This window comes from Stegostoma tigrinum, chromosome 6 (assembly GCF_030684315.1).
Source record: "Stegostoma tigrinum isolate sSteTig4 chromosome 6, sSteTig4.hap1, whole genome shotgun sequence".
NCBI lineage: Eukaryota > Metazoa > Chordata > Chondrichthyes > Orectolobiformes > Stegostomatidae > Stegostoma > Stegostoma tigrinum.
In genome coordinates this window covers 75,610,019-75,635,051 of record NC_081359.1, presented here as the reverse complement: position 1 = coordinate 75,635,051, position 25,033 = coordinate 75,610,019, and the positions used below count along the sequence as shown (strand labels likewise).

At 41.3% G+C, this 25,033-nt stretch overlaps 1 protein-coding gene across 3 annotated transcripts in view; it reads left to right on the top strand.

Annotated features, from left to right (window-relative positions):
• sacs (sacsin molecular chaperone) overlaps positions 1-25,033 on the top strand; it is a 127,333-nt gene that overhangs the window by 69,673 nt on the left and 32,627 nt on the right. For 2 of the 3 annotated variants that reach the window (XM_059646673.1, XM_059646672.1), the window contains exons 8-10: positions 15-1,497; positions 6,191-6,282; positions 18,289-18,315. In XM_059646673.1, the coding sequence (XP_059502656.1) occupies positions 15-1,497; positions 6,191-6,282; positions 18,289-18,315 (1,602 nt within the window). The remainder of the gene's footprint in view (positions 1-14; positions 1,498-6,190; positions 6,283-18,288; positions 18,316-25,033) is intronic. The other variant, XM_059646674.1, reaches the window with a different exon arrangement.

The window sequence follows — 25,033 nt, the reverse complement described above, 5'->3', positions numbered from 1 at the left end:
TTCTTGTTGCACAGATGCACCCTGCATATTTAGTGGAATGCAAATTGGAATACTGGATCCTCATCAATCGCTCTTTGGATCCCATGAATCCGGGCAGAGTTGGAATCTAACAAGTGATCGCGAGGGGATTAATGAGCACCCAGACCAGTTTGCACCATATGTTGGAATCTTTGATAGCACCAAAGAGACCTTTAAAGATGGCTTTTTTCCAGGTACCATATTCAGGTTCCCTCTCCGTAAGAAACCATCCTACATCAGCAACAATGTGTACAATAAAGATAAAGTTCTTGAGTTGTTTGAGTCCTTCAAAGCTGATGCGAGTTCCCTTCTACTTTTCCTGAAAAATGTGCAGAGCGTAACTTTGTACATCAGGGAATCCAGTGGCACGGAGAGAATCCTCTTCCGCGTGACTGTATCCGAGGGTAAAGAGCTGAAACATGAGAGGTCAAACTCCTTAAAAATCCTAAGGACTGCTGCAGATCGCTACTGCAATAATATTCCAAACAACAATATAACATGTGTGATATACTACGTAAACATTGTGACTGAAGATGTAGCTTCAAAAAATGTAGATGAAATGTCTTGGCTTGTTTGCAACAGTGTGGGAGGTAGAGGGATGTGCAATGAACTGGACTGTTTGGCTGAAGATTTGAAGTACATTCCTAATATTGCCATTGCCATGCCTCTGCTGTGTAATGAGGAGGTGAAAGGAGCTGTACCTCAGTTCATAGGACGAGCTTTCTGCTTCCTTCCTTTACCCCCCGGTGAAGAAAGCAAGACTGGCCTGCCAGTGCACATCAGTGGCTTCTTTGGATTAACAGATAACAGAAGAAGTATTAAGTGGCGGGAAGTGGACCAGTGGAGAGACCCAGCTGCGCTATGGAATGAGCTCCTCATTAATAATGTAGTTCCAAAAACTTATGCCACCCTGGTTCTAGAAGCCATCAAGCGAATGCAAGCTGATAAAGATCACGATTCTGCATTAACTCCTGAGGCCATTCACAAAGTATGGCCTGATGTCAGCAAGATCCGAGTGCACTGGAAGCCAATTTTAGAGCCTCTTTTTAAGGAACTGATTGAACATCCAGTCATCTATTCAATGAGTAATCGCTGGGTGAAAGTTGACTTGGTTTATTTCTTTGAAATGGACAACAGCAAGGCGTGTACAGAAACTGTTCTCAATTTCCTTAGTAAAGCAGGAATACAGATAGCCCGAGTGCCTGAAAATGTCTTTAATGCTGTTCAGGCCTTCAGTTCGGATGCAAAGAACCTAAAGAGAGTCAGTCCTGCTCTGGTACGGCAGGTGATTCGGAAATTCAGACACCGAGGCAGTGCGGAGGAAAAGCTCCAGCTTCTGGAGTATGTGCTAACTGACCACAACTTTGGAGAATTGATCGGACTCGAGCTCCTTCCACTACAGAATGGGAATTTCATATCTTTTGATTCATCCACAGCAGATAAGGATGCCGTTTATATTACCACGGATGATCATCCCAGGTACATTTCAGCAAGTTGTTCCATGTTATAATGACAAAGTATTGGTGGGCTTATTGTTTAACAACATAGTTGAGATTTAAACTGGTGGGATGGAGTTGGATGAGATTCAGAGACGTGTAGTTAGTTTTTTTTGAAGAGCTAACAAGAAGAAAATGGCTAAGGAAGTTTGGCAAATGTCATCTTTGATTATTTGTTCTTATTAATTCATCCATGGGATCTGTGCATTCCTGGCAAGACCAGTATTTGTTGCTTATGCCTGAGTAGCCTAGCAGACCAGCCTACAGGGTAGTTAAGAATCAACCACATTAAGGTGGACCTGGAGGCACATATCTACCAGACGGGGTAGGATTGCCTATTTCCTTCCCTTTAGGACATCAATGAGTCAGATGTGTTTTAACATCAAATTATAATGGTTTCACACTCGACATTACTGAGACTAGTTTTAAAACAAAAATCCATATTTACTAATTAAATGGCAGGGGTTCGAACACATGTCTCCAGAATTTTGGGCCCTGGGCCTCAGAATTACCACCATGTCGCCACCTTCCCAAGTGAACCTATATTGCTAGCCCAATACTTGGTCAAAATCTTGGTATAGCCTGCCTGACAGTATTGTGGCTTTCTCCACATCTCAGAGACAGTCAAGGTTCCAGAAGACAACTTACCACTCCAGGATAGTTGCAGTTGGGTAATGGATGGTGGCCCAGCCAGCAATGTTCACATCCCATGAACAAATAAAACACAAATGTGCTAAAAGCACTGAAAACTCAATTGTTAAAAGATAGGTAAAACTACTGTTAGTAAATGATTGTGAATTTGCCGTTGATGATCAGAAAAAATGCAGAGTAATTTAATCAATACTTGAAAGACTGGCTGTGCTTAAAATTCATAAGCTGTCCAAAATGGATGGCCCGAATCCCAGGTTGCTGTGATATGTGGATGTGGAGATAGTTTAAGATCTTGGAATAATCTTCTAATCTCTAATTATAGAGTCATAGAAACATACAGCATGGAAACAGAACTTTTGTCCAACCACTCCATGCCGACCGTAGTCCTGAACTAAACTAGTCCCACCTGCCTGCGCTTGGCCCATATACCTCCAGACATTTCTTATTCATGTACTTATCCAAATGTCTTTTAAACACTGTAACTACCTGCATCCACCACTTCCTTTGGAAGACCATTCCACACACGATCCACTCTCTGTATGAAAAAATTCGTCCCTCCTGTCTTTTTTATGGGTTTCTCTTCTCACCTTAAAAATATGCCTCCAAGCCTTGAATTCCCCCACCCTATGGAAAAGACACCTGCCATTCATCTTATTTCCACCCCTCAGGATTTTATGAACCTCTGTAAGACCACCTTGCAATTTCCTATGCTCTGGTGGAAAAAAATCCAGCCTATCCAGCTTTCCCTATAACTCAGACCCTACATTCCCAGCAACATGCTGGTAAATATTTTCTGCAACCTCTCCAATTTAATAATAGCCTTCCTATAACAGGGTGACTGGAACTGGGCACAGTACTCCAGAAGAGGCCTCACTAACATCCTGTACAACCTCAGCATGACATCCCAACTCCTATACTCAAAGGTCTGAACGCAAACATGCTAAATGTCTTTTTAACGCCCCCCTCCACCCCTGTCTACATGTAACTCAAACTTCAAAGTGAATGGGGAGATACCAGCGGAATAAAAAGGAGTAAATATGACCTATTTCTTGAAGAAAGGGCATGAAGACATTCCCACTAATTGCACACTGCTCAGTTTACTGTCAGAGATGAAGGCTTTATTCGCATTAGTTGAGGGATTTGGGGGCAATATGGGGTACTTGGAAAGGTCTGAATTAATTGAGAAGGGCCAGCATTTATAGAAGACAGATGGGGAGTGCAGTGGTAATATCACTGGATGAGTAGTCAAGAGATCTAGGCTAATGCCGTGTGGGCATGGGTTTAAATTCCACCATGGCAGCTCAGGGATTTTGACTTCAATTAATTAATGAACAAAAAATTGGAATTGAAAGTTAGTTTAGTAATGTCTGGCATAGGTAATGGTGCCCTGATACTCTGATTCAAAAATCCAAATGCTTACTCATATCCTTTGGCCTAGTGTTATCCCAGACTGTTAATCTAGAGACCTAGGTAATGATCTGGGGCCTTGGTTCAAATCCTATCATGGCAAATGGTGGAACTTGGATTCAGTAAAAATCTGGGATTAAGAGATGACCATGAAACTATTGTCAGATGTCAGGGGAAAACCCATCTGCTGTCCTTAACTAGCTTAGCCTATATGTGACTTCAGATCCACAACAACGTGGTCGACTGTTAACTACTCTCAAGGGCAATTCACAATACTCACCAATAATCACATCTCGTGAAAGACATCAAGGAGTTTGATTAAAGAAAGACAGTGAATGTTATCTATATGGATCATCTGAAAGTGTGTGACAAAGTATTAACAACATCTTCTGAACCTGTGACTAATTCCACAAATCCATTCCAAACCACGTGAGAATGCCACCAACGGAAAATTCCTTTTGTAGCGACATTCCATCCAGACTTTGAAATATATTGTCGTTCTCTCACTATTGCAGGACCAAAATCTGGGAACTCCCTCCCTAATAGCTTTGTGGGTGCATCTACCCCACACAGACTGCTACAGTTCAAGGAGGTGACCACCATCTCCTTCTCAAGGCTAGTGAAGCCCACATTCCCTCCTCCAACAGTCCAAAGGTGTGCAGGTTAGGTGGATTGGCTGTACTAAATTGCCTGTATTGTTCAGGGATATGTCGATTTGGTGCGTTAGAGTAAGGTGGGTCTGGGTGGGATGCTTTGAGGTTTGGTGTGGACTTGTTGGGCCGAAGGGCCTGTTTCCACACTGTACGGATTCTGATATCTGATTCTGATAAAAGATTCTTTAAAAGCGCTTTACCTTCCAATGGCTTAATGTCTGTGGTAATGACTTGGAACTTGCTCTCTATGTAAGTTCTGGGAGTGAGGTAGGTCACTGATTTCAAAAGCAAATTGGAAAGGAAGTGGAGGGAAATAAACATGCGAGTCTGCTGGAATAGAGTGTGATAATGGAATGAATGAGATTACTCTACAGAGAGCTAGTATGGACGTGATGGTCTGAGTGGCCTGCCTCTGCCCAAATAACTCTTGATGCTAAGAACTGTATTAGTCTTTATCAAAGATGATATTAGAGGGAAGGAGGTAAATCTGAAATGGATAACAGTGAGTTACAATCCAACAATGTATATTTTGATTTGCTGCATTAATTAGACTAAAGGAAGTTGAGACAATAAGGCTAGATGACATTCAGCCTGAAATCTTAAGGTAATAAATTGTCTAAGCCTTAGTAATTATAACACATTTCTGATGAATGTGTTATGAGTGAGTAGGCTGGCCGCTGTGGCTTGTATTTTTTTAGGCAACCAGTGTGGCAAATCTAATCTGAGTAATGTTAGCCACTGGTGAACATTTTAGCATCTTGAGGATGAGATCATCACACACCTAGGTGAAAAGAAAACAGTTGAAAGTATCCAGGGTTTATCTTAAAAGATCCTTCAAGGGAGTAAAATACATAACACAATAATGGATGGATGGATATGTTTACACTGATTTAATACTTCCTAAAATAAAAGGTTTTACTAGAGAATGTTAAGTGATATGGAATTCGCACCATTTGTAGTTAGTAACAACCACAAGAATTTGTTTCGCGGCCAGTAGAGTTTGTAACATAACTTTAAACTAAAAGGCATGGTGTCAAAATACCAAATTGTCAAAATGGAGAACAGTGATCCATTAGAAACCTAACAGAGAAAGAAAGCTATAAAACTGATAAATGAACTAAATGTAAATGTGTGGTAATGAAAAAGAAACACAGCAATATTAGTCTAAACAGAAGAAGGATCAGTGTTGTTGAAGTGCAGAGGTATTTAGGTGTCCAGGTTCATGTCTTGGAAAGTGGAGTGGCCTGGAGTCACCCATGTTTTGACTGAAGTGAGCCAATGCCAGAGCAGTCCGGTTAAAAGTCCTGCCTCATTTCTCATGGCCATCAGCCCAGTTCTTCAGACCAGCGCAAAGTCTGCTGTTATCTTCACCTCTTAACCCCCCGCCTCCAGTAACCCATCCAGCCCCTTAAACCACTTACTCATTAAACAAAACTCTCAAGTGAACTGTAACAACGGGAGTCACTGAAAATTTCATACGTGTGTCAAATTAAATAAACTTCATTTGAATATGCTGTTGAATTTTAGCAGAAGCCGAACATTTAAATGCAATTTTTACAGCAACTCAGGCCCATGTCAATCATTCATCTGTCTCTTTTTCTCTGTTCCCTCTTCCATTGTAATTATTTGTACTGCTTCAAGAATTTAATTTTAATTTCTTTGAATACTGAAGAACAACCTTCTTGTGAATGTTAGCAATGCTTGTATTTTCAGTTACATTATCTTCTGAGAGCTGTTAATGTTTCATAACACCACTCATAAGCAGAAGTGGCTGTTGGTTGTCCTTGGATCCCGCAGTGGATTGTTATCAGTTATTTGAACTTTATTCTTAACAACTGAGTGACAAAACTTTTCAGTGTTTCAATGAGGTGTATGGCCCCTTTGCCTGTGAAACACAGCGTTGATGTTGGAGCATGTTGGTTACAAGGGTGTATGACAATCTAAGCTTTGATTTTTTTTCAATAGGTCTCTTTTCCCAGGATTGGAGAGGAGATTTCTCGCTGAAAATCTGAAGCCATCTGTGTTGGCTGCACTGAGGAAAGCTGCTGAAAGTCGAGGTAAAGCACTTGATAAATAACTCCAGCTATTTACAGCAACTGTAAACAGGGCTGGCTTATATTCTGTTCAGTTGCTTGCAAGCATTCAGGTTTGGCTTCATTGCAGCAGAGTATTATCAGATTGTCATGTTAAGAATCTACAAACCCTCAGGCAGTGAGATGGCGTGAGACTTGTTGCGTTACCAATGTGTAGTTCTGTCAAATGGAATTTCCTGCTTGCTTGGATTTTAGGGGCTGAGAGATCCCAAAACGGTTTTTCCAAAGGTATCAGGTTGAAGGTTGAACCTTCACTTCTGCTGTAACTCTGGTGGGTGGGTTGTGAGTGGGAATTTAGATCAGCACCAAATTATTGTTCCGTATGTTTGGCCCGTCTCATAAAAGTGCCCTGGGCCAGAGATGGAGACTTCCTGTGCAAGGACTTGTCACATTCTTGGCCCTCAGGGAAATGAAGGGAACTTCCTCTGAGTTTGCAAACCGGCAGGGTCTGTGTAGGTGAATCCTGGCACTTGTACCTCCCCACTCATTGGATTTTATTTTAGCTCAGGTACAGTAGTTTATGAGCACTTTGTTATAAAGTAATGGTGTATTTTTTCTCAGGAGTACATGTTTTGCTCTGAGCTAAAGTGCTCACTGAAAAGAACTGCAGCACATTTTTAATAGCTGTTTTAAACTCTGCGTAATTAGGTCAGAACACCTTGATTTAAAAAATGCAAAAATGTATGAATTGCTGATGCTAGAAATCTGAAAAAGAGGTAAATTGCTGGAGAAACTCAGGTTGTAGAATCCCTACAGTGCAGATGGATGCCATTATGCTCATTGAGTCTGCACTGACTATCTGAACAGCATCCAGCACCCACCCCCCGCCCCCCACCCTGTCTCTGTAACCCTGCCACTTCCCATGGCTAACCCACCAATTTGCAACCTCAGGACACTACAGAGCAATTTAGCATGGCCAAGCCATCTAACCTATGCATCTCTGTAATGTGAGAGGAAACCAGAGCACACAGAGGAAACCCATGTAGACACAGGGAGAAAGAAGATGTAAGCTCCACACATATGATCGCCTGAGATTGGGATTAAACTCAGGTCCCTGGTGCTGCGAGGCAACAGTGCTAAGTGCTGAACCACCATGCCACCCCAATACAGAAAAAGCTGTAACATATAAAATGCAGAGCATTGGTAGAGAGACAGGAGAGTTAATGTATTAGGTGCAGTGACTCTTTAGAACATCCTTGTTGATTCAGCAATCTAGATTCACACAGTAGAGGGTAGGTACAGCGAAGTGACTCTCTGCAGACACCATGGCCTGTTTGTAAATGGGGGAAAAAGCTTAGACCCTATTGTTTAATATTGGGGCCAGGAAGAGCTCTGCTTCTCTTCCTGGTCAATGAGAGAAATTTCAACTGAATATTGGTCTGTTTAAGCTTGGAGCTCTCTTCTATCAGGCTTTCCTTGGTGCAGTCAGCACTCTACCTGAGTTGCATGGCCAGCAGTAGACTAATGTTTGGTGTGCCTTGTGGCATCAGATACTATTAGGGACTTGCCCTGCCTGTGGTGAGGACCTCTAAAGCTGTTCAGCACCTGTCCATTTAAACAGTGTGGATTGTGAGTGTCCGATTGATGGTGTGACAGAATTTGGCAGCATGGGATTAAAAAAATGGACGGAACATGACTCCACACCAAATTCTAGCCTGCCTGCCTCGTTAATGCTGCAGCGTTTCTAGAAGGCAACTCACCATCACCCCCTCCAGGGTAACTAGGGATGGACAGTAAGCCCTAGCCTGCAAGTGAGTAAATCAAAAGCTGCCTTTTTTTGCTCCTGGCCTAGAAATTTCAGGTGTAGTCTGTTTTAAACCAGGCTATAAACTTTGATGGGCGCTTGATTAATTTTGTGTAAGCACATTTGAAAACCTGGACTATTCAGTTCTTTGCAGGATAGTGTCTGGTAATAGATGAATGCTGCAGTGTGAGTATAGGTTTCAACTGGCATTTGGCAGCACTTTTGGGAAAATATTAATCTCTGTACTAATGAAACAAACCTGCCAACAGGGATCATGTATGTTCACCGAGTGGTTTAAGAGCATTTGGTTTTGATACGGATCCTGTAGCTCAATGATATTCGCACAATAGAAAATTATGTTCAAATGGAATCTCATTTTCACGGATGCTGAACAGGGATCACTAATGGAACCAGTGGTTATTTACAAAATCATTATATGGCTTTTGAGTTATATGCCTCCTGTATGAATTTGCAAGTCCATTTGGGTTAAATTACAAATCCATTGCAGTGACTGAGTGGTCTATTTTTGTCTAATTACTATGAAACTGTAGCCTGATTATTCTGCTGGTATTGCATAATTTCTTTTCTGGTTTTTGTGTTAAAACTTTGAAGGGTCAAGATCCACTTTCTGGAACTCCATTCTCTCTCCTATATATATATATATATATATATATAAGAAAAGTGGTACAAAGAAGAGCTTCCTGAATAATGAGCTATAAAGGTGCCTCCAAAGAGTAGGAAAGAGCACACTACAGACAAAATTATTTGCTTGAGAATACGAGGGTGGATGGTTCGATGTGAAATCCAATGGTGTAAAGCACTCTTTTTAAACATTAAACATAACCAGATGATTTGTAACAAACAGTCTGAAATTCAACATGTATCTAATGTTGCCATACATAAGGTATCTAATGTTACTGTACATGATATATGTAATATTTTATTCTGCTATAATTAGCAATCTAGATTGTGAAGAGAAGAAATTTATGAAAGGGCTTTAACCTCCCAGTAGCATATTTCATTGGATCACATTCCTATGGTCTCTACCTCCAGCCTTCATTAAATTGAATCAAACCTCCCTGAGGCATTTTTTTTTAAAAAAAGCACACTAAAAAGAAAATTGAAAACCATAAGATGATACACAGTCAAGTTGGCAGTGATAATGCCAAGGCAGTAGCCGGGTAAATGCAGAGAAGTAGAGGAGGTAAAGGAATACAACCAAGGCTTAGAGAATGCGGGCCCTGGAACAACGTGTAGGGCAAGAAACAAAACGATCAATAAAGTAGCAGAAATTTCAAGCAGAGGTTGTAAATGGAATAGCATACAGAGACAGCAGGCATCGTGCTAAATAACCAGCAGTTGTGGAAGCAGGGAGCCCTCAGGGCAAATGCAAATAAAGGTCATTGATCAGATAGCAGTGTGAGTAATAAGAGCAGGTTACAGCCAAAGCATCAATAGAAGGGTGGTGAATTTGAGGTGACAAGAATAGATCCCTTAAAATGGCCACCCAAGTGGATAGGGTTGTTAAGAAAGCATATGGTGTTTTGGCTTTCATTAACAGGGGGATTGAGTTTAAGAGTCGTGAGATCTTGTTGCAGCTCTATAAAACTTTGGTTAGACCGCACTTGGAATACTGCGTCCAGTTCTGGGCGCCCTATTATAGGAAAGATGTGGATGCTTTGGAGAGGGTTCAGAGGAGGTTTACCAGGATGCTGCCTGGACTGCAGGGCTTATCTTATGAAGAGAGGTTGACTGAGCTCGGTCTCTTTTCATTGGAGAAAAGGAGGAGGAGAGGGGACCTAATTGAGGTATACAAGATAATGAGAGGCATAGATAGAGTTGATAGCCAGAGACTATTTCCCAGGGCAGAAATGGCTAGCACGAGCGGTCATAGTTTTAAGCTGGTTGGTGGAAAGTATAGAGGGGATGTCAGAGGCAGGTTCTTTACGCAGAGAGTTGTGAGAGCATGGAATGCGTTGCCAGCAGCAGTTGTGGAAGCAAGGTCATTTAAGAGACTGCTGGACATGTATATGGTCACAGAAATTTGAGGGTGCATACATGAGGTTCAATGGTCGGCACAACATTGTGGGCTGAAGGGCCTGTTCTGTGCTGTACTGTTCTATGTTCTATGTTCTAAGACAGTTCAGAAACTGTGCTGCATAGAAGCATTACATATGGCTCTCAAATTGTCTGCTGTTTAAAAATAAACAAGCATTCTACATGCAACTATGTGATTACATTTAGAGATAATGGGAACTGCAGATGCTGGAGAATTCCAAGATAACAAAATGTGAGGCTGGATGAACACAGCAGGCCAAGCAGCATCTCAGGAGCACAAAAGCTGACGTTTCGGGCCTAGACCCTTCATCACATTTATATGTGTTTGTATATCTATATTGTGTATATTATGAATTAATACTCACTTCAGAACTTATCTGAAAGGAAACCATAGTCACAGTTGAAGATCAGTGTGTTTGTGTGTTTTGGTGTCAATTAAAAATAATATATAGGAAATTGAAATGGAAAAAACAATAACAGTGCTAGAAAAGCTTTGCAGGGCCAGCAGCATCTGTGAAGATAAATCAGAATTAATGTTTTTGGTCCAAGCATAGAACGGAAAAACTATGGCTTATGTGGACAAATTTAAAAATTGTGCCCTTTAATGTGAAGTTATGCATTAGGAGTCTGTGTTTTTAAATTCTACTCAATACTTCAAGTAGTGTTTGTTATTTGTAAAACTGAACAATTCTAATACTGTATTTTCTTGAGTAATCGTTGCTTTTGTGTAACAGTTAACCTTGACATTTGGCCAAAAATGATTTTTTTGTTTGCCTTATGTTTAAGTTGAACCAACCTTTTTTTAGTCAAAAATCCAAACTTATTGTATTTCGCACTGTTTGCTTCTGAAGCCAGAATCCTCCTGTTGCAAACCTACCTTTGGATGGTGGGTTTGGTGGGAACAGTTTTTGTCCTCGTAACTCTGAAATATTTGCGACTTTGACAGCTTAAAATGTTAAGTGTCATGGACAAAGTTTTAGTCAAATAGTCTGAGGTTGAGTGTACATGATTTTTCTCTGTTTAGTGCTTTTAGAAAAGATTTGCACTGCTGTTGCATCTGCTTGTAAATTTTGACTTGATGCTTCAAAAACCCAGAAGAAATACGCCCTGCCTGCAGATCATTTCCATGCTTGTAATTTTAGAAAAGAGCAGAATATTAGTGTTTACCGTGCTACTTTCAGGCTGTGAATTACAACAGGAGCAGTAAGGAGCAATAGCAGTCACTTTGCTGCACTGACCAATCAGGAGATGTTTGCTTTTTGTTTGGTTTATGAACTGTTGCTCTTCTCATAGATGCTGGACAAAGATGTAAAATGATAATAGCCAGAAATGGATGGTTTTGAGGATAATACTTCTTTGTGATTGTTTTCTCTTTCGAAAGAAAAGTGATTTTTTAGTAAGTAGTGGCTCCTTCTATAACCTGACATTTGCTGTAACTAGCCCTGCCAATTCCTACTCATCTCACTGAAAGATCCAGCTGATGTAGCAAACACAGCTTCCACCATAGTCACCTATCTACAATATATAAAAGCAAAGTATCACGACTGCCGAACATCAGAATTGCTGTAGAAACTTGGTGGGTCTGATAGCATCCATGTAGAGAGAAACAGCATTAATATTTTGAGTCCGATACTGACTCTTTTAAATTGAAGGATGAAGGAAAATGCTGTGTTTTATTTTGTTGACAAAAGGAGAGAAGGAGCAAGTGGAACTGATTGTGAGGCTGCTCAAAACAAAAGGTAAAGGGAGTTGCTTTGGTGGGGGAGTGATATCGACACATAATAGATGCTAATGGTTGGTCTGAATAGTAGAAAATAGATTGGCTTTACTGAGAGCAAACGCATGCAAACCACACCTTGGTGGAGAGTGAATGTAATCGCAGTTGAGGATGGTATTAATGCTCTCAAGTCGTTGAACTCAACATTGACTTCTGTGGGCTGCAGAGTGCTTAACGAGAAAATGAGGTGCTGTTCCACCAGCCTGCATGAGCTGCGCTGGAACGCTACAGTCAGCCAAGGACAGAAGTGTTAGGAGTTGTGGCATTTCAAGTAGATAATTGTGAAAAAGGAAATCCATAAATGTGCCTGGCCAGGCCCTGAGCTTGGTGCCTGGGACAGGGGGATTGCTGTGAGATAAATAATAAATGTTCGCAATAAAGGGGTAATCAATTAGCTTGTTTCAAAACCCCATCAAATTGAATAATTACTTTCTTGCAACAATAGCAATGCCATTGAGAGTTAATGGTACGTAGATTTGCGGTTTGACCTGTCTTGTGACTTCCAGCAGTTCATTCTTAGCAGAATGTCCTTCCATCTCATATTTCAACTATATTAAAAACCGAAATGTCTTAATCCTTCACCAATTATGACTGTGTTTTAAATTAATTATCATTCATGACTAGACATTTGTTTATTTACTGGTGGAATATGCCAAATTTGCCAGTTTGTCAATTCCCCACATAACTTATTTTGCAGCCAAAATCTGAGATGAACAGTTTTCCTAAGTGTAACTGATACTGCTTTGTGTAAATGGAACTTTTAAAGTGATTTTTCTTGCAGTCAACAGCTGGCACCAAGTATTGGATTTGGTCTTTCCTGTCATTTTTTCCTAATGCTGCTGTAGGGCTGTATTAGAGTTTAATGGAGTTACTATTTATTTGATATGCTGTATGCTTCGGAGTCCATCCAGGAAATTGTCTACGCAGCTGCATTAAATGGCAAGCTTCATGCAAGCTGTTTTCTCGATTCATACTTGATGATTTTGATTAGATTAGATTCGATTCGATTCCCTACAGTGTAGAAACAGGCCCTTTGGCCCAACAAGTCCACACCACCCTATGGAGCATCCCACCCAGACCCATCCCCCTAAAACTCACACACCCCCGAACACTACAGGCAATTTAGCATGGCCAATCCACCTAGCCTGCACATCTTTGGACTGTGGGAGGAAACCGGAGCACCTGGAGGAAACCCACACAGACACGGGGAGAACGTGCAAACTCCGCACAGACAGTTGCCTGAGGTAGGAATCGAACCCGGGTCCCTGGCGCTGTGAAGCTGCGGTGCTAACCACTGAGCCACCGTGCCACCTTTGTGATGTCACAACTTGTTTTGGCACTAGTTCCGACAGTAGTTTTCTGTCTTTATTTCCCAAGCAGGAGTAAGTGCTTTCCTGTGTTCTCAACAGTTTTCTTCTTCCTTTCTCCTTTGGCAGTTGCGCAGGGTTGGGGGATGACTTAGCCCACTCTGTGAGGTTGGGTTCTGCAGTGGCTGGATAGAGCTGTCCTGAGCTGCATACTCTGCTACAGCTGGTGCAAGTGGTGTTTAGTGGGTAGATGGGAAGCTCGGGATTCTACTCGCTGTTTCTGCTGCTTGCGTGAGGCCCTTTTGTGCTCCAGTCAAAGTGGTCGGAGTCTTTGCATCAGCTTCTCCTCCACTTAGTACAATGCTTGGCACATTATATTTGTATGAGGAGGCTTTCTGCACTCCTAGTGGTTCCTTATCATTGTAGAGCTTGGAGTAGAGAGTTATTAAGGGGGTCTTATATCATACAGGCAGACAGTATGGTCAGCCAATGCACGACCAGTGCCTCGATTATTGGGATTGGGACACTCTCATTGGTATGCCCTAACCTGCCAGTAGACTTGCAGAATGTTTTCTGCCCTTTATCTTGGTGAAGGCAAGGTTTGTAGCTCGGTGCCTGGGTCTGCACACACAGGTGTCTTCTGCATACAGCAGTTGGCGCAGTTGGAGGTTGCACATTCACCTGCTTACCCTGTATGTTAGCCTCCTCTCCTCCTGTCATTTATTGTTAATTGTATTTATAAAAATACAGTAAAATGTAGATAAGCTTCCATAATCCGGCACTGTTTTTATTACATAAATTATAAAAATAAATTAATCGTGCAAAGTGAGGACAGATTACATTTTTTGTTCCATATGTGACTTTTTGATCTCAAGTCTCTACAGGATGCCACCACACTCTGCAGCCACCAGACCTGTCCCTGAGGCTGCAAAACCAACGAGAATGCACGCTGAAGCAGCCCCCGCTGTCACTGACCTGACTTGGAATGTCACCTCTGCCTAAGTTGCCCAAAGCCTATACTCCAGCCACTGCCATAGCTAGGAGACAGTGTCCCAACTGTTGAGGACTAAGGCCCATATCAACTTCATGGAGCTGGGACGGAGTAAAGAGATGAGGAAGATGAGAAAGAGCTTTGGTGCAATGATGCAGCCCTGCTTGATTCCAGTTTGCACTTGTATCGGGTCAGCAGTGGATCTGTTGGTGAAGATCTTGGCTTGCATGCCATCATGAAGCAGTTGGGGAATGGTGACAGATTTCTGCCTGAAATCACATTTGAGGATTATATTCACAATCCCTCATGGTTGACAGAGCCTTTGTGGGATTGAAAAGGCCATGTACGGAGGTTGGTGCAGTTTTCTGCACTGTTGGACCCGCTGTTCACTGAAGATCATGTCTGTTGTGCCTCTGGATATGCAGAAGCCACATTGAGTCTCAGCCACTGGGTGGAGGTGGTTGAGGAGGATTTTCGTGATAACCTTTACCCATGGCAGGCTGTAGGCAAATCCCTCTCTAATTTCCACAGTTTTAAGGGGAGGTATTGGCCTAGTGGCATTATTGCAGGACTGTTATTCTAGAGACCCAGGTAATGGTCTTGGGACTGTAAAAGGGGAAGGTTAGATAAAGGAGAACCATTAGATGCTATCTTCTCAGACTTCCAGAAGACCTTTGACAAGGTGTTGAATGGAAGGCAGCTGAGTAAGATAAGGGTCCGTGGTGTTGGAAGCAAGGTGCTAGCATGGATAGAAGATTGGCTGTCTGGCAGCAAGCAGAAAGTGGTGATATAAGGTCTTTCTCAGGATGGTACCCAGTGACAAGTGGTGTTTCAAAAGTGTCAGTGTTGGGACTGCACCTTATCACCTTGTATATTCGTGATCTACGTGAAGGAACTGAGGGCATTCTGGCTAAGTTAGTAGATGATACACAAAGATAGGCAGTGGAACAGAGAAAAGAAGTACTGCAGCTACCCGAGTCTGAGATAACACAGTGTGGAGCTGGATGAACACAGCAGGCCAGGCAGCGTCAGAGGAGTAGGAAAGCTGACGTTTTGGGTTGGGACCCATCTTCAGAATATGAAGATCTTCCGAAGAAGAGTCCTGACCAGAAACGTTAACTTACCAGCTCTGATGCTGCCTGGCCTGCTATGTTCATCCAGCTCCACACCATGTTAGGCAGACGGACAGGTAGTATTGAGGAGGTGGCGAGGCTGCAGAAGGATTTGTACAGGTTAGGAGGACAGGCAAAGACGTGGCTAATGGAATACAAAGTGGAAAAGTGTGAGGTCGTGCACTTTGGTAGGAAGAGTAGAGGCATAGACTATTTTCTAAATGGGGAGAAAGTTCAGAAATCTGAAGTGCAAAGGGACTTGGGAGCCCGAGTCCAGGATTGTCTTAAGGTAACCTTGCAAGCTGAGTCATAGTTAGGAAGGTAAATACGGTGTTGGCATTTGTTTGACATGACTAGACTATAAAAACAGATGTACTTGTGAGGCATTATAGAGTCCTGGTTAGACACGTTTAGTTTGGCCCCCATATCTAAGGAAGGACGTACTGGCCTGAGAGGGGCACCAGAGGAGGTTCACACGAATGGTACCATGAATGAAATGCTTAACATATGAGGAACGTTTGAGGTCTCTGGGTCTATACTCGATGGAGTTTAGAAGGATGAGGGGGTATCTAATTGAAATTTGACAGAACACTGAAGTTGGGAAGATGTTTCCTTTGGTAGGAGAGACAAGGACCCGAGGGCACAACCTTAGAGTAAAGAGAAGACCTTTTAGAACGAAGTTAAGGAGAAACTTCTTAAGCCATTGAGTGGTGAATCCATAGAATTCACTGCCCCAGAAGGCTGTGGATGCCAGGTCATTGAATTTATTTAAGATGGAGATTGTTAGATTCTTGACTATCAGAGGGATCAAGGGTTACGGGGAGAAAACGGGAGAAGGGTTGAGAAACTAATCAGCCACGATTGAATGGCGGAGCCGACTTGATGGGGTGAATGGCCTAATTTCTGCTCCTATGACTTATGGTCCTATTTGAATCTCACCACGGCAGATAGTGGAATTTGAATTCTGTAAAAAAAAAATGCCCAGAATTAGGAGTCTAATTGTTAAGTTTTTTTTTACAGTCGAGTAATAAAACACAAGGAAAATACAAGAGAGTGAACACTGTGAAGGAGTTGATTAATACTCTGTGTCAGTGTTCACAATAGAAGACACTCATTTCAGAATTACTAAATAATTAAGGGGCAAAAGGAGGAGAGGAAATAAATGCAATAACTACCACTAGAAAATAAGTCCCATGGAGATTAATGGAGCCAATGACTGATTAAACCCACTGGACCTGATGGAAGGCATCCTAGGATATAGAAAAAATATCTGCAGAGGTGGCGGATACACTGAGAGTAACCTTCCAAGAATCCTCCAATGCAGAAAAAGTTCTAGAGGATTGAAAAACTGCCAATGTAACACCTTTACTTAAAAAGTGAAGGAGACAGAAAGCATTTAGCTATAGGCCAATTAGCTTAACATCTCTTATTAGGAGTTTATGATAGATGATGTGATAGCAGAGCTTTTGAAATACATAATATGATCAAACAGAGTCAGCATGGTTTCATGAAGGGGAAATCATGCCTCATAAATCTGTTAGAATTTTTGAGGAGGTAACTGGCAGTATAGATGAGTGGGCATCAGTGGATGTAATATATTTGCATTTCCTGAAAGCTTTTGATAAAGTACGCACATTAGGCTACTTGTCAAGAAATTAGCCCATAATGTTGCAAGTGATATGTTAGCATGGACAGAGGATTGGCTAAATAATTGAAGAATAAGGAAGTCCTTTTCAGGATGGCAACTTGAAACTGTTCGAGTGCCACAGGCGTCCGAGCTGGGATCACAATTATTTATAATAATGACATGGATGAGGAAAGTGAATGTACTATAGCCGAGTTTGCAGCTGACACAGGAATAGGTGCGAAGTAGTGAGGATGACACAAAGTCAGATGGAATGTTGGCCTTTATTTCAAAAGAAATGGAGTATAAAAGTAGGGGTATTTCACTCAAGTTATACAAGACACTAATTACTTCACAGCTGGGATACAGTGCAAGGTTTTGGGCCTTTTTTCCTAAAGAAAGATAGACAAGCACTGGAGGTAGTCCAGAGAACGTTCAGTAGGCTCTGATAACAGATATGTAGAGACTGTCACATGAGCAGAGTTGTGTAGACCAGGCCTGTACTCATTGAATTATAGAATAATGAGAGGCACCTTTATTGAAATACACACAGTTCTTAGGGAGCTTGACAGAGTAATTATGGAAAGCCTATTTCCCTTTGTGGAAGAATCTAGTACCGGAGGGCATAATCTGGGTAAGGGGCCACCCATTTAAGACAGATGAGGAAGAATCTCTTCTCAGAGGCTAATGAATCTTGAATTATTTACCATGGAGGGCAGTTGAGGCTGGGTCATTAAGTACATTGAAGCCTGAGACGGACAGACAAGATATTTTTATCAATGAGGGAATATAGGGTTACAGGGAAAAACTAGGAACGTGGAGTTGAAGATTATCAAATCAGTCATGATGATTTCATTGAACGTCGGAGCAGCCTGAATGGACTGGATGGTCTGCTTGTGCTCCCACATCTTACGGTCTTTCCCTGTAGCTCAGTTCCTCCAGCCCAGGCAGCATCCTGGTATTTTTGGTCTGCACCCACTCTCGTGTAGTTACATCCTTCCTTAAAGTGGTGACTAAAGCAGCACACAATATACCGGTACTCCAATATTGGGGTAATTTGAATGATTTTGTTTGCTATGATTAATCGATTTCCAAAACAAGAACAAAAGCTATGTCTGTACATTACAACCCAGGAGGTCTGCAGCCTCAGCTAGTAATTGTTGGATTGATTGAGAAAGTTATTCTGAATCATATGTAAGCAAAGAATAGAAAGCAAAAGCAAAACTACGCAAGTATACTCTTGACAAAGATATCTACTGTAACAGTGAGGTTTCACTAGGTAACTGGAGAGCACATTTCTGTAAAGTGTTTTTCAGGATCATTGCTATATTAATATTTTGTTTGATTTAAATTACAGTTCAGCAGCATCTTTTGGGATGTCCAGGTAGGAAAGATTGCAGTGTTGTGTTGGGGTCTGATTTCCATGCATGATCAACTTGGAGAGTGCACAAAAAATGCATGCTCCTTGCTGTGTGTATTTTCTTCTGTAATTGTGCTATGCAACAAGCCATTGAACAGACTGGCTTAAAGAATTCTAATTTTAACTTTATTGTTGCTGTGAAAGGTGTTTGTGTGGTTTGTGTAGATAGATCCTGCAGAACTTTTAAGGCTAACAATACAAGTTTTTTTTCTTTAGGTTAATTCAGTTTCATTTATAATATTGTCAGTAAAGCACTTTTGATTAAAGGACACTGCATGCTTTGGTGAAAACCATACTGTTAATTGTGATACTATGGAAAGATGGAGTTGCTAGAATCTCAAAGTAACTTGTAAAAATAAATAGGTCTGGTGCTACCCTGTTCACTGAAATTGTTGGTTCTATATTTATTCAGAGCTACTTCCATTACTGTGGTCATTTAAATGATTTTTGCAGCCTTGACACTTCGGGAAAAATAGGCCATCCAATATGTTCATGGCTGATAATTCAATTCAATAGTCTTTTCCCCCATCCTTTTAGCCCCATGTGCTATATCTACTTTCTCCTTCAAATCATGCCATATTTTATTCTCCATTAATTTTTTTGTGGTCATGAATTCCATAGACTCGCCATCCTAATCTCAGTCCTAAATGGCCTATCCCATATCCTTAAGACTGTGACCACCCCCCCCCCGCCCCAACCCCAGGTTCTGGACCCACCCCTCATCATCAGGAGTACCCTTCTTGCTTCTACCCTGTCTGGGAATTTTATAGGTTTCCATGACATCTCCCCCCCCCCCCCCACCCAACTCATTCTTATAAACTCCAGTGACTGCAATCCTAACTGAATCAATGTCTCTTCATATGTCAGTCCTGCCATCCCAGGAAACCTTCGTTGCACTCCCTCTTGGCAAGAACATTCTTGCTCAGACAAGGAGACCAAAACTTCACACAGTACTTCAGATGTGGTCTCACCAAGGCCGTGTACAGTTGCAGCAAGACATTCCTGTTCCGGTTCTCGAATCCACTTGCAATTAAGGCCAACTTACCTTTTGCCTTCTGCAGATTGCTCACAATTGAAGCCTGTAATGTCCGGATTCATGTACAATTTATTCTTTACTTACTCGACAGATGAGAGTGAATTGGCATCTTAATGAAATGGCAAGTTAATTTTGATAGGTCACAATGCTACACAGTCACTGAAAAGCAGCAGGAGTAACAATGAAAGTTTTGTACATGGCAGCAAAGATAATGTTGAGAATGCAGGCTCTTCAGTGATGGTGCAAGTTGCTTATTCCCCTATACTGTAATACAGTTTCAATTATTTGGAGGTTATGTATTTCACGTAGCCTAATGAAAACAAATGAGCAAACAGACCAGGCATTTGGGATTAATTGCCTCCAGTTTGATTGTTTGCTAGGTGCTTTGCATGGTCTAGGCTATGAATCTTAACAATAGTGGCTGATAAAGCTCTCGATAGTTATAAGATTATGAGCTCAGGAGCAAGAATAGGCCATTTGGGCCTTTAAGCCTGCTGTGCTGATCTCTTTGTGGCATCACTCTGTTCTCCTGCCTGACCCTCAACTGTTGACTCTCTTTCTTATCTGTCCAAAGTCAGTCTAATTCCGCTTTGAATAAATTTGATGACCTAGCTTCCATTTCTTTTTGGCGGAGATGACTTCATGTACTAACAATCTTTTGCTCAAAAGTAGAAGTTGTTCCACTTCCTACCCTTAACACCCCTCAGCCGATGTTTGGACAAAGACTAGCATTTAATCTGGATTGTGTTAGGTGTTGTGTTAGCATCCTTGCTTCTGAGTTAGAAGGCTGTAGGTACAGGTCTCGCTCCAAACTTGATTACAACAATCTAGATTGATATTCCACTGCTGCACTGAAGATTTTACTACACGGGCACAAGTCTCTTCACTCGATTGAGATGATTTGAAGGCTTTTGTGTCTCTGTGGTAATGTCCTACCTTTGAGTCAGGAAGCCTGTATTCAGGTCCCAACTACTCCAGAGATGTGTTGGAACTCATCTGAACAGGTTGATTAAAAATAACTACAATGAGGTCTGGAGCCTGAAGAGGCAGGCAGAACCCAGACCAAGTATAGTTGATAAGTTGATAAGATTAAGCAAAAAACATATCCTAGGTTACATCGTAAAAGGGAGACTTCTTATTCTTAAATTGTGTCCTTTGGCCTTTCCACAGTAGGAATCTGTTTCCTACTATCCATTATATTCAGTCCTTTCAAGATCTTCTATGCTTCAATAGAATTACCCTTTATTCTTCTAAACCCCAATTGGTTACAGCACAACCTGTTCAACATTTTTTTTTCTGAAGGTATGCTTTTTATCTCAGGCATGTGTTGAGTGAATGTCCTCTGAACTGCTTCTAATGAACTGCATATTTTTTCAGAGAAGGATATGAAGACTGTCCACAGTGTTCCAATGTGATCTTACCAATGCCCTTACCGGAAGGGGTAAACTTTACTACTTCTGTATTTCATTCCCCTGGCAGTAAACGTCAGCATTCCATTTGCCATCCTATCTATACTAACTTTGTGATTCACCCGAACAGCCAAATCCCTTTTGTACGAGCGAGTTTTGCTGTCTCTCTCCATTCAAAGAATATACTGCCTTTTAAATCTTTCTCTCCAAGTGGACAATTTCACATTTTCCCAAATTATACTCCATCTGTCAATACTTTGTCCATTTGCTAAACCCTTCGTTATCCCTTTGCAGACTCTTATCTTCTCTTGACCATGTACTTTCCAGCTATCTTGCTGTTATTGACAAATTTAGCCACCAGTAGATTCATTCCCTTCATCAAAGTCATTGATAGAGACTTGTAAATAGGTGAGGCCACCAGTAACACTTTGCTAACCTGAAAAAGACCCGTTGATTACTGTTCTTTGCTTCTAGCTAACGTGAGTTTTTGTTTTGTGCAGCCCTGTCATTTTCCACTTCTAAATTTGAGTGCTAGTTAATTTGAAAACACTTCATGTAATGGCCCACATAACTTAGAACAAGCAACGTTGATAGGGAAAAGGTAGTTAAGTCCCATGGGCCTGATGGGTCTACATTCTAGGGTTAAAGGAAGTGGTGGCAGAGTTAGTGGATCCATTGCTTACAATATCCCAAAATTTCTTGGACATAGGAAAAGTTCCATTAAATTGGAAAAAAGCCATTGTAATTCTCTTATTCAAAAAGAGAGCAAGGCAATATGTGGGAAATTACAGATCAATTAGTTTAATATCAGTTAGCAAAGTGTTAGAATCAATTATCAAGGAAGTAATATCAGGACAGTTGGAAAGTCAAAATGCTAACTATCAGAGCCAGCATGGCTTTATGAAGGGCAGATCATGTTTGATTAATTTGCAAGAGTTCTTCAAAGCTGTAACAAGCAAAGTGGATATTGGGAATGCTGTAGATGTGTTATATCTGGACTTCAGGAAGGCGTTTGATGAGGTGCCACACTAAGGGTTAATTTCACAAGGTTGGATCATATGGGATTCGGGATAGATTTTTAAGCTTGGCTAAGTTACTGGCTGATGGACAGAAGACGGAGAGTTGGGATAAATGTTTTCTTTTTCTGGATGGCAAGAAGTAACGAGTGGTGTGCCACAGGGTTAGGCCCCTCGACCCCAGCTTTTTACAGTCTACATTGTAAATGATAGAGGGCTTAATAGCCAAATTTCCGGACGACATAAAAATAGGCAGGATGGTAAATAGCAATGAGGAAAAAGAACCTTATGAATGAATATAGATGGTTAGGAGAGTGGGCCAAAATGTGGCAGATGAATTTTGACATAAATGTGTGAGGCCATGCATTTTGGTTGGAAAAATGGAAAGGTGATCTATTATCTAAATGGGGAGAGACTTGGGAGTGCCTTGGTGTGGAGGGATCTGCAGAGAGATCCCGGTGTCCTCATTCATGAATTGCAGAAAACTAGCGTGTAGGTACAGCAGTTAATAAAGAAAGCAAATGGAGTGTTGGCTTTTATAGCTAAAGGAATAGAATATAAAGGGAAGGAAGTATTGTTGAAAGTATACAAGGCATTGGTGAGTCCGCACCTGGACTATTGTGCACAGTTTTTGTCCCCTTATTTGAGGAACAATATCGTGGCATTGGAGGAGATCCACTAGATTGATCCCAGAGATGAGGGGCTCGTCGTGTGAAGAGAGATTGAATAGCTTAGGCCTATACTTTCTGTAAGTTAGAAGAATGAAGGGAGATTAAATTGAAAGTATTCAAGATGATAAAAGGTACAAATACAATTGACAGGGAACGGATGTTTTCTCTTGTGAGGCATTCTGGGATGAGGGATCGTAGTCTTAGGATAACGGGGAGCAAATTTAAAACAGAGTTGAGGAGAAACTGCTCGTCCCAAAGGGTTGTGAATCTGTGGAAATCACTCCCCCAAAGAGTGGTGGATGCTGGGACAGTGAGTATATTTAAGGAGGAGTTAGACAGATGTTTAATTGGTAATGGGTTGAAGGGTTTTGGGGAGAAGGCAGGAAAATGGGGATGAGGAATATATCAACCGTGGTCGAATGGCAGAGCAGACTTTGGGCCGAATGGCCTAATTCTGCCCCTGTTTCTTATGAATATATGAACTCTTCAGATGATATCAGGATAAAAATGTGCTTGAGGATCAGCATAATAAAACTAAATATGCATATGAGTTTTTTTTTAAAAAGGTACTTCTGTTAGGGTCTGCCTTTAGTTTAAGGTAAAATGGAGGTGTCATGTGATCTGTTTTGAGGTCTGCCTAACAGAAACCTGGATGGTTTGATTGTTGACAATTGTTTAATTGGGAAGAGTGTACGAGGTATTTATGCTTAAAAACAATGGTAGCAACCAATGTTCTAACAGAAGATAGATTGGGTGTTGCCAAAGACCCAGAAAAATGTTGAAGATCAGGTAAAATGCAGCTGGACTGGGGCATTCCGAAGTGGTGCTTGGCTCTCCAAGTGGTGTTGCCAGCTGAAGCTCCAAGGTAACAGTGACCACAGGAGAGCTTTCATTGAATTCTAACAGGTTCCCTCCAGCTGAAGCATGCAGTCTCTATAAGTGTCACTGAGAGGATGGGACTGTTTTCAAGCCTCAAAATGGGATCACGGTGGGAAGAAAAGTTTGGGAATCCTTGAATTAGAGCCCAAAAGCCTCTGTTGTCTGTTGGAATGTGGTTGGAAGTTCAGGCTCTGATTGACGACACCAAATTCATTGGGACTTAAAATGAGACCAGAATATTTGCCTAGTTTTAGCTGAAGAGAAGTTTCTAGGAAAACATGCGACAGAAAGAACAGTTTTCGAGTTAAAAGCTTTCAGGTGGGAAAAGGAAGATCGGAAGTAAACCATCAGGAGCAAAGAATTATTTGGCCTGTATCTGGTTGAATTGAATGTTTACTTGAAGGACATGTTAACATATAACTGTGAAGTTTGCAGATTGGAAAACAGCCAATGTGATGCCACTGTTTAAAAAGGAAGTAGACATAAAGCAGGTAACTATAGGCCAGTTAGCTTAACTTCGGTAGTGGGGAAAATGCTTGAACTATCATTAAGGAAGAAATAGCAAGACATCTGGATATAAATTGTCCCATTGGGACCACCCAGCATGGGTTCATGAAGGGTAGGTCATATTTAACTAATTTGATGAAATTCTTTGAGGACATTACTTGCATGGTGGAGATCGGGGAACCTGTGGATGTGGTGTACCTGGATTTCCAGAAGGCATTTGACAAGGTGCCACACCAAAGGCTGCTACATAAGATAAAGTTGGACGGTATTACAGGTCATGTATTGGTATGGATAGAGGATTGGTTGACCAACAGAAAGCAAAGAGTAGGGGTAAATGGGTTTTTCTGTTTGGCCGTCAGTGGCTAGTGGTTTACTCTCTTCTATGGTTTAAAATACATTAACCAGTTAAGAAGGTAGCATTTAGTGAATAGTACTTTTAATCATGTTTTACTGTAATTGGCTTAAAATGCAAAAGATCTTGTCATTGTTTTGAACCATTAGTTGGAAATTTATGTGTCTTCTTTTCTCCATGGTGATTATACTAGCATCTTGAAAGTATTCACTGAAGGACAGCATCATGGTTATGCCATCCATCATAGCAGATGCTACAACTAACCAATAACTTGCATAATATCTGCTCGGATGTCCAAGAGTGGCTTAATGGCTGACAGAAATAAATCGACATGGACAGATGCTGTATACGTAAGGACGTTAAGGGAGATGAGTGAAATCCGTAAAACACTAATATTATCCTGAAGGAGTCAATGGATGGGAAACCAGTAAATGTGATTTCAGTTTTCACGAAGGGTATTAAAAATCATGAAAAACTCCACATCCTGCAGTCTAACACGAATACCTGGTGAAATAATAGAATTGATAATTAGAAATGTTGAAGATTACTTAAGTGGAAGTAGGAGTCTGTCACTAAACTGAAATCATTTTTTCAGCAACTATCAGCGTTTGTACCTTTTTCATCATTCCCCATGTAAACCTCTCCCTTCCCCTCTACAAAGCTCTTCCCTGTACTGTCCCTATTTCCTTTAATTTCTTTCCTAATTCCAGCTTTTATATTCTCTTCAAGCTGATTTCATCTGTTAGACCCACTTCCTATTTCCCTGACCCTGAAATGTCTTCTCCCATACCAAGTTTTGCTCATCCTTCACT